At 44.1% G+C, this 10,000-nt stretch overlaps 1 protein-coding gene across 3 annotated transcripts in view; it reads left to right on the plus strand.

Moving 5' to 3' along the window:
* cdk15 (cyclin-dependent kinase 15) overlaps positions 1-7,211 on the plus strand; it is an 8,346-nt gene extending 1,135 nt beyond the window's left edge. Inside the window, exons 2-13 of one of the 3 annotated variants that reach the window (XM_073462332.1) lie at positions 1,070-1,216; positions 1,834-1,928; positions 2,005-2,084; positions 2,265-2,359; positions 2,480-2,542; positions 2,713-2,872; positions 3,122-3,242; positions 3,335-3,428; positions 3,526-3,589; positions 5,578-5,626; positions 6,011-6,153; positions 6,278-7,211. In XM_073462332.1, coding sequence (XP_073318433.1) covers positions 1,070-1,216; positions 1,834-1,928; positions 2,005-2,084; positions 2,265-2,359; positions 2,480-2,542; positions 2,713-2,872; positions 3,122-3,242; positions 3,335-3,428; positions 3,526-3,589; positions 5,578-5,626; positions 6,011-6,153; positions 6,278-6,390 — 1,224 coding nt within the window. In that variant the 3' untranslated portion in view covers positions 6,391-7,211. Of the gene's footprint in view, positions 1-1,069; positions 1,217-1,833; positions 1,929-2,004; positions 2,085-2,264; positions 2,360-2,479; positions 2,543-2,712; positions 2,873-3,121; positions 3,243-3,334; positions 3,429-3,525; positions 3,590-5,577; positions 5,627-5,975; positions 6,154-6,277 lie in introns of those variants that run through there. The other 2 variants (XM_073462333.1, XM_073462334.1) reach the window with 2 other exon arrangements.
* The last annotated feature ends 2,789 nt before the right edge of the window (positions 7,212-10,000 follow it).

A 10,000-nucleotide genomic window follows, 5' to 3' on the forward strand; every position in this document is an offset into this window, starting at 1 on the left:
CTGTACTCCTGTCTGAGTAACTGTACTCCTGTCTGAGTAACTGTACTCCTGTCTGAGTAACAGTACTCCTGTTTGAGTAACTGTACTCCTGTCTGAGTAACTGTACTCCTGTCTGAGTAACAGTACTCCTGTCTGAGTTACAATACTCCTGTCTGAGTAACTGTACTCCTGTCTGAGTAACTGTACTCCTGTCTGAGTAACAGTACTACTGTCTGAGTAACAGTACTGCTGTCTGAGTAACAGTACTCCTGTCTGAGTAACAGTACTCCTGTCTGAGTAACTGTACTCCTGTCTGAGTAACAGTACTCCTGTCTGAGTAACTGTACTCCTGTCTGAGTAACAATACTCCTGTCTGAGTAACAGTACTCCTGTCTGAGTAACTTTACTCCTGTCTGAGTAACTGTACTCCTGTCTGAGTAACAGTACTGCTGTCTGAGTAACAGTACTGCTGTCTGAGTAACTGTACTCCTGTCTGAGTAACAGTACTCCTGTCTGAGTAACTGTACTCCTGTCTGAGTAACTGTACTCCTGTCTGAGTAACTGTCTGAGTAACTGTACTCCTGTCTGAGTAACAGTACTCCTGTCTGAGTAACTGTACTCCTGTCTGAGTAACAATACTCCTGTCTGAGTAACAGTACTCCTGTCTGAGTACTGTACTCCTGTCTGAGTAACTTTACTCCTGTCTGAGTAACAATACTCCTGTCTGAGTAACAATACTCCTGTCTGAGTAACTGTACTCCTGTCTGAGTAACAGTACTCCTGTCTGAGTAACTGTACTCCTGTCTGAGTATCAGTACTCCTGTCTGAGTAACTTTACTCCTGTCTGAGTAACTGTACTCCTGTCTGAGTAACTGTCCTCCTGTCTGAGTAACTGTCCTCCTGTCTGAGTAACTGTACTCCTGTCTGAGTAACAGTACTCCTGTCTGAGTAACTGTACTCCTGTCTGAGTAACTGTACTCCTGTCTGAGTAACAGTACTCCTGTCTGAGTAACAATACTCCTGTCACTTTTTACAGTGTATCCCTGGTCATCACTTTTTACAGTGTATCCATGATTGTCATTTTTTACAGTGTACCGGCTCGCCCCCCTCCGGGCCCCAGCCTCACTGGTTCCACACCCTGCAGGTCCGGAGGCTTCGAGGGCAGCGAGGACGTAGCAACAGCGACCCGCTGGGAGCGAACAACTGCCAGGACCAGAACCAGGACCGCCTCACCTGGGTCAGAGAAACGTGCCAATCATTCTATAGTCTGTTTGTTTCTAAACCCGAACCTAAACCTGATCCTGAACCTGAATCTGATCCTGAACCTGATCCTGAACTAAACCTGAACCTGAACTAAACCTGATCTCGAACATGAACCTGAACCTGAACCTGAACCTGGTCCTGAACTAAACCTGATCCAGAACTAAACCTGAACCTGAACTAAACCTGATCTCGAACATGAACCTGAACCTGAACCTGATCCTGAACTAAACCTGATCCAGAACTAAACCTGAACCTGAACTAACCCTGATCTCGAACATTAACCTGAACCTGAACCTGAACTAAACCTGATCCAGAACTAAACCTGAACCTGAACTAAACCTGATCTCGAACATGAACCTGATCTCGAACATGAACCTGAACTAAACCTGATCCAGAACTAAACCTGATCCAGAACTAAACCTGATCTCGAACATGAACCTGAACCTGATCCAGAACTAAACCTGAACCTGAACTAACCCTGATCTCGAACATGAACCTGAACCTGAACCTGATCCTAAACTAACCCTGATCCAGAACTAAACCTGATCCTGATCCTGAACCTGAACCTGAACATGTGTGTCCTCTGCACAGAGACCAGGTCTTCAGTTTGGAGCAGCTCAGTCTTACGTCAGTCTGGAGAAACTTGGTGAAGGAGCGTACGCGTCCGTCTACAAAGGAATCAGCAGGTCAGTGAGACTCCGCCCACTTCAACAAGCTACAGACGTTAGCATGCTAACTTTAGCTCCTTCCTGTGCTGTTGAGGATCAACGGGCAGCTGGTGGCTCTGAAGGTGATTCGTATGAAGACGGAGGAGGGCGTCCCGTTCACCGCCATCAGAGAGGGTGACCACACACACACACACACACACACACACACACACACACACACACACACATATTATTATTATTTGTATTATTATTATTATTATTTTGTATCTGTTAAAGTTAAAACCATGTTATACGCTGTGAAAGTGAAGGACAGTGAACGTGTGTGTGTGTGTGTGTGTGTGTGTGTGTGTGCAGCCTCTCTGCTCAAAGGTCTGAAACACGCCAACATCGTCGTCCTCCATGACATCATCCACACCAGAGATTCTCTGACGCTGGTGTTTGAATACGTGGTGAGAAACATGAACATGAGTTAAAGTATGTTAACATGTTGTTATTGATCTGTGTGAAGACACTCGTTCAGCTGATCGATGACACGCTCACACGTGGTTCTTCTTCTTGTGTTGTTGCAGCAGACAGATCTGGCCCAGTACATGAGCCAACACCCTGGAGGACTGCACTCACATAACGTCCGGGTCCGTTCACACCTCAAACACCTCAAACACCTCAGGACACCACGTGTCATCATGTCTGATACAACATAAAGTATCTGAATATACATATGTATACAGTATACATATGTATATATGTATGTGTGTGTGTGTATATATATATATATATGTGTGTATATGTATATATATTTCAGATGTATATATACATTATATATGGTCGTGGTCTTCAGGTCTTCATGTTCCAGCTGCTGCGGGCTCTGTGTTACATCCACAGCCGGAGGATCCTCCACAGAGACCTGAAGCCTCAGAACCTGCTCATCAGCTACCTGGGAGAACTCAAGATGGCCGACTTCGGTGAGAGAGGCTGAACACAGAGCTCCGCCCACAAAGCTCCGCCCACAGGCTGCCATCTTATTGATCTCCTCTCATCAATAGAAACAGAGAGGACTGATCCATGCTCTGCTGTGTTCACTGAAGCTAAGCTAATGCTAATCAGCAGCAGCAGACAGTGTTTCATGACGTGGTTAATGTGTAAACTGAAGTCAGTGTTCTGCCTCTGACCGGTTCTGACTGGACCTCTGTGTCTTCTGGCTCTGGCTTCAGGTCTGGCTCGCTCCAAGTCCATCCCCAGTCAGACCTTCTCCTCTGAGGTGGTGACGCTGTGGTACCGGCCCCCCGACGTCCTGCTGGGCTCCACAGATTACTCCACGGCTCTGGACATGTGGTGAGTGAGGCGTCTGCGGAGGACGAGGATGAGGACGAGGACAGAACCCTGTGAGGAGGCGTTTTAAATAAAGTTCTGTGTGTTTGAATCAGGGGAGCTGGATGCATCTTCATAGAGATGCTGCAGGGGGCGCCGGCGTTCCCAGGAGACACCGACCTGTTCGAACAGCTACAGAAGATCTGGACGGTGAGGAAGACGTTGTCTTTATTTAAACTCCTCAAACCTTTATTGATCAGTCATCAATGAACGTGTGAGAGCTGACCACAGTCGTGTGACCCCGCAGGTTCTGGGCGTCCCGTCTGAACTCAGCTGGCCTGGAGTCAGCCAGCTGCCCAACTACAAACCAGGTCCGTTCACTTCCTGTCCCAGCAGCCAATCACAAGACAGTGCGGAGGAGGCAGGAAGTGATGATGAAACAGAAACTTTTGTACTCCATTTAACCAATCAATCAATCAATCAATCAATCAATCAATCAATCAATCAATCAACCAACCAATCAACCAACCAATGGATACATTTTGTGATTCTTTTTTATCATTAAAATAAATAAATGATCTGAAAGTTGATGTATTATTTCAGTTGTTTTTGATTGATTGATTGATTGATTGATTGATTGATTGATTGATTGATTGATTGATTGATTGATCAGTTTACAGTCAGTGTGGTTCTCACAGTGTCCAGCAGGAGGCGACATCACTCTGATAAATCTACAGGACAGAGTCACTGAAGAGCTTCTGCTGATAATCATTATTATCAAACCAAACAAGGACAAAAGTATCAATAATAAAAATATTAATAATTATTATTTAAAAAAACTAGTTTTTTAAGACAGAACAAAAACCCGATGTGACAGGAGGAAGTTCTGACATCAGTCACAAAAGAAAAATAATACAAATAAAAATAAACAAACTTTAACAAACCTGAAATATAAAAAACATATTTAAAGACGTTAAGAAGTCAAAGATTTCATTACACCTGATACTGTTGCACATAGTTGCACCAGCGAAGCCACTCCTAAAGAGACCAGCCTGGACTCAGCGACATCTGAAACTACAGACCTGTATCTCTTCTTTGGTTCCTCTCTAAAACCCTGGAACGTGCCGTCTACAACCAACTGTCCTACCTTTCACAAAACGACCACCTTGACCTCCATCAGTCAGGCTTCAGGACTGCTCACTCCACTGAGACGACCCTCCTCACAGTGACTGAGTTGCTCCGTGCCGCCAGAGCTTCGTCCAACTCGTCAGTCCTCATCCTCCTCGACCTATCTGCTGCGTTTGACACAGTCAACCACCAAATCCTCCTCTGCACTCTGGCTGAACTTGGCATTGCTGACTCTGCTCTAACCTGGTCCACACCTGACTAATTGCACCTTTCAGGTCACGTGGAATGGCTCCTTGTCCAAACCCTGCTCCCTGGAAACTGGTGTCCCTCAAGGCTCAGTACTAGGACCGCTTCTGTTTTCACTCTACACTAGTTCACTAGGCTCTGCAATCACATCACATGGATTCTCTTACCACTGTTATGCTGACGACACCCAGCTGTTCCTCTCCTTTCGCCCCAGCGTGAGCACTTCGCTCTACTACATCAGCTGTCCGGCTGGTACCGCCATCGCTGAGAGCAAACAAAGGCCAAGTCACCAGCGAAGTCACCACTCTTCTCTGTTCTGGCGCCTCAGTGGTGGAACGAACTCCCGACCAACGTCAGGACAGCAGAGTCACTCGCCATCTTCTGCAGAAGACTCAAGACTCACTTGTTCAGACTTCACCTTGACCCCCCATAGCATGACTCCCTCCCCCACAAAAAAAGAGAAAAAAAATCCACTTGTATGTTCTAACCCTCAGCGATTAAATCACAGCACTAGTGTACTTAAGGTATCTTGATAAATAGCAGCTACTTTGCTCAGATGAGGGCTTGAAAATTCTTTCTACTTTTTCTTCTCTACTTTATCGACGATGATGGGGACGAAAGACACAATGGAGGCGAAACCCCTCCATTCCAAAACACCGCTGTTCCGACTTTCAAGCTCAAATTACTTCCCAATAGGGTTAGGGTTAGGGTTAGGGTTTCCCCAATAGCCTTTTCGGAATAGCGTGGTCTTTAGAAAAAATGGGAAACCCCGCCATTACGAAGAATGGAAGTCTATTTTCGGAACAGCGGGGTTTCGGAAAGGCGGGGTGTAACCGACGATGATATGTTGTGGTTTCTTTCTTGTGACAAATGTACTTATCGTAAGTCGCTTTGGACAAAAGCGTCTGCTAGATGCCCTAAATGTGAGCTAATCATCAGAGTGATTGCAGTTTTTAACACATCCACTGTTTGTTTCTCTCCGCAGAGCGCTTCTTCCACTCTGAGCCCAAACAGTTCAGGACCGTCTGGAAGAGGTGAGGAAAACAAGAACTGTATATTGAGGCTAAACCGTTAGCATGGAGGCTAACAGGACTCAACATGATTAATGCTAAAGTGTTAGCACAGTGTTCTACATTGTTACCACAAGGTCAAATAACCATCAAAATTATGAATATAAATCAATGCTAATTTCTTAGCATGGGGTGAGCTAACAGATAACTTTGTTATTAGTTAGCAGAGTTGCTGTCTTTCATTGTAGTATATGCTAAAGAGTTAGCATGGAGCACACTGATACTCAGCCATGCTAGTATCTGAAAATTGTGTCATTTAAAAATGTTAGCATGTAAGCATGAAGTCTACTGTGTTACTCTGGTCCTCCTGCAGTCCCCCATCAGTCTGTCTGTGTTGATGTGGATCAGGTTGAACCAGCTGCCCTACAAGACCGAGGACCTGGTCCAGAAGATGTTGAAGGGGGTCCCTGCTGACCGGGTCTCAGCACAGGACTCCCTGCAGCACCCGTACTTCAGCACGCTGCCTCCTCCTGTCATGCACATCAGAGACAGTAAGAACTCCACATGCTCACATGCTAACAGGGTGGCATGCTAACAGAGAAGCTTCTACATTTCCTGTGTACCCTATTTGGGATGTGAGGTCCTCCAAACATTCTTCTTCTTCTTCGTTATTAGCCGTGTCCATTTTCAAGGTGCCAGGTGTTCGTCTGGAGACGGAGGTCAGAGACGTCTTCAACCCCAGACGGAGAGTCAAACACTCCCTGCTGCCCAGCGCCAAGTGCTGGTGAACAAACGCTCAAGCAACCGACATCAGACCACCTTGAGTCTGACGAGACAACCGGAGGCGTGAAGAAAACCACAAACCAACTTCCTTCAGCCTGAAGGGTCCACTGGATTTTTGTCTAATTAAAGAGCAGGTAGCCTGCTAGCGTGAAGCTAAAGTGTCAAGCTAAAGATTGAAGCTAAAGTTTGAAGCTAGCTGATGAAGCTAGCTGCTGGTGTTTGATGTAAATCTAATTTAACGTCTGTTTTTGTGGATGTGAATATAAAATGTCACCTTCAGGACTCGTGGTCCCTCAGGACGGTTCCCCTGTTAGCATTCGTTAGCATTTGTTAGCAGTGTTGTGGCAGATTTAATTATGTTGATGAATAATTAATGTTTATTAGCTGTCAAGCTCCCTGAAAACCAATCAGAGCTGAGTGTTGTCGTCTGCTGCAGCTCTGTGTCGACTGTTGATCAATACACACGATTGGTTCGATCAGTTTGATCTTTAAACCTCTCCTGTTTTCATCTGATTCATTCACACAGAATACAGCTAGCTAACATTAGCTAATGCTAAGTGACGTAGCACATCTCCTCAGTGGCTCCTGATTGGTTCTTTGTTGTTTATCATGAGAATAAATGAAGGTGAGAAACGTTCGTCATGATTATTGATCAAAGTTCATTTATTGATGGAGAGACTGATCAGCTGATCATAAACATGTAAACAACAAGACTGTCGCTCCATGACAACAACAACATGTTTATTAATGTTATTGATAGTTCAATCAATAATGATCAGGTAAACAAACAAACAAACACTGTAAATAAAAACAATGAAAAAATCAACTGAAAAACATGTTTAATTTTTTTCAGTCTTCTTGACGAACACTGTAAAAAAACAGACAAACACCAAAACTGACATCAGCTGGACTTTTTACACACACACACACACACACACACACACACACACACACACACACACACACACACACACACACACACACACACACAGGTGAGACGCTACAGGTGAGATGCTACAGGTGAGACAGTACAGGTGAGATAGAAGCTAAAAGTTAGCTCTACTTACTGGTTTCATGCTATCCTGGTATATTTAATTATATTAAATTATATTTTAATATATTTAATTATATTTAATTATATTTTAATATGTTGTATCTTATTGAGCTTCTTGCCTTCGTTTCATTGGACGCCGTGTCGCCACATCTGGATGCAGCTGTGAGGAAACACAACCATCTCTTTGTTTCAAAGTTCGTTCTGATTTCACAGATTTGCTAAATTTAGCGTCCGTCCGTCTTTTTGTTTGTTTGTTTGTTTGTTTGTTTATTTGTTGAATTCATTGCTTCAGAAACTTTTGATGAACGTGCGACTTCAGAAACTCACCAACAAAACAGAAGAACTTCTTAAAAACAAAGCGGTCGAGTTGTTTTGACAAAGTTCATGAATAATGGATCAATCAGTGATTGTGTGAGTGTTTGATTGACAGGAGCGTCAGACGTAGTTTTGATTGATCGGCGAGATAAAAGATGTTTGTGAATATTTAACTGTGTTTGTTTTTAGGCGGACGTCTGATTGCGTTTGATGAGAGAAAATTCATTCACGACACTCGAAACAAATATCATCATAAATAAATCACGATGCTCAGCAGCCTTTGATATTCGGCCCCGAAGAGTCGCAGCAGCACGACTGATGTTCGTTTTCACTTCAGTCGAGTCAACGTTCACCAGACCGTCGCGCTAATATAAAGAAAAGACGGTTATATTAAATTATTCTGCTCTGCGAAGCTAAAACTTAAACATAAACAAAGAATTTTCATGAAAACTCAGTGTTCAAACCCAAAACGTGGCGGCCGATCACACAGCACGGAGCTAGCCTATCAAATGACGGCTACCAGCTAGCGTTAGCTAAAGCTGTACAGTTTGTTATGACACAGAAACCTCCTGCTGATGCTAACGTAATGAGTTCGGCAGCGTAGCATTAGCTGCCATGTTGATAAAGATCCTTTTAAATAAATAATGTGATACTTTGATTCATTAGACGAAGTGTAAACGAAGTGTAAACAATCTCAAACAAACTATTAGAAAAACAACAGAGAAGGAAGTTTTGTTTGTTTGGTTTTGATGTAAAGAATAAATAATAATAATATAATATATAATAACCCATTAAAATAAATTATGTATTTGTGTAAATATTGATTGTTGTTGTTTTTTTAATGCTGTTGTGTGAAATTTAATAGATGTGATACAATTATTATCATCATTATAATTATTATTATTAAAAAGCTGAATGAATGAAAAATGAACCACGTCAGTCTGTGCAGCGTGACTCTGTTAAATCCAGAGATTTTTGAATGAAGTCTGGTGTGTAAGACACACACACACACACACACACACACAGTGCTGACCTGTCACTGACCTCCACGGGGATTCTGGGAAGTGAAGTGACTCATTAATATTAATTAATATATTTAGTACGTTAGTTGTGTTGAGCTCTGATGAAGGTGATGTGATGATGGAGATCCAGAACAGCGACAGTAAGGTGAACATGTGTCATTGATCAGCTGATCAGGAGACTAGAACCACCAGCTGAGTGCTTCCATGTGTTGGTTCCATCATGTGAGCTTCATTTAAACCGACGGACCGAGTGTGTGGTAACACCTCAGCTGACACCGGCGCCGTCACTGAGCCCAAATGTAATAAAGCTCTGATTGAATGAGTCTGATGAGATCCACATGATGTTTACTGCTCGCACTCAGAACGACATCTGCCTCAAACCCTCCTTACCAAGGTCCAGTCTGTGACCAGAACCATGAACAGAACCATTATGAGAATCTTTATAATGAGGTTTATAAAGTATATAATGCGGTACTGAGGCAAAACTGGGTCAAAACATCCAGTGGTGCTGGTTGAACTGGGTCAGAGTCTGAACTGGTGTTTAAAGGGTTAACACTGTATCCCCGGACTGGTCCGAGCTGGACCCGCCCCCCTCAAGAGCCCGTCTTTGTCCTCTTTCTACCCTCCTGTCTTCTTCTTCTTCTTCTTCTCTGCTCTGACCTGTGGGCGGAGCTCCTTTGTCCCTGCACTCCCAGAGTGCATCTGGGCCCCTCCAGGCAGCTTGTCATGTTAATGTGTATGAATGGGATGTTAATATCACCCCCGCCCCCACAACACCAGACACAAACCCACACAGGCAACATAACACCAGACACAAACCAACACAGGCAACACAACACCAGACACAAACCAACACAGGCAACACAACACCAGACACAAACCCACACAGGCAACACAACACCAGACACAAACCAACACAGGCAACACAACACCAGACACAAACCCACACAGGCAACACAATACAAGACACAAACCAACAAAGGCAACATAACACCAGACACAAACCAACACAGGCAACACAACACCAGACACAAACCCACACAGGCAACACAAACCAACAAAGGCAACATAACACCAGACTCAAACCAACACAGGCAACACAACACCAGACACAAACCCACACAGGCAACACGACACCAGACACAAACCAACACAGGCAACACAACACCAGACACAAACCAACACAGGCAACACGACACCAGACACAAACCAACACAGGCAACA

Source organism: Pagrus major, chromosome 24, assembly GCF_040436345.1.
Source record: "Pagrus major chromosome 24, Pma_NU_1.0".
Taxonomy (NCBI): domain Eukaryota; kingdom Metazoa; phylum Chordata; class Actinopteri; order Spariformes; family Sparidae; genus Pagrus; species Pagrus major.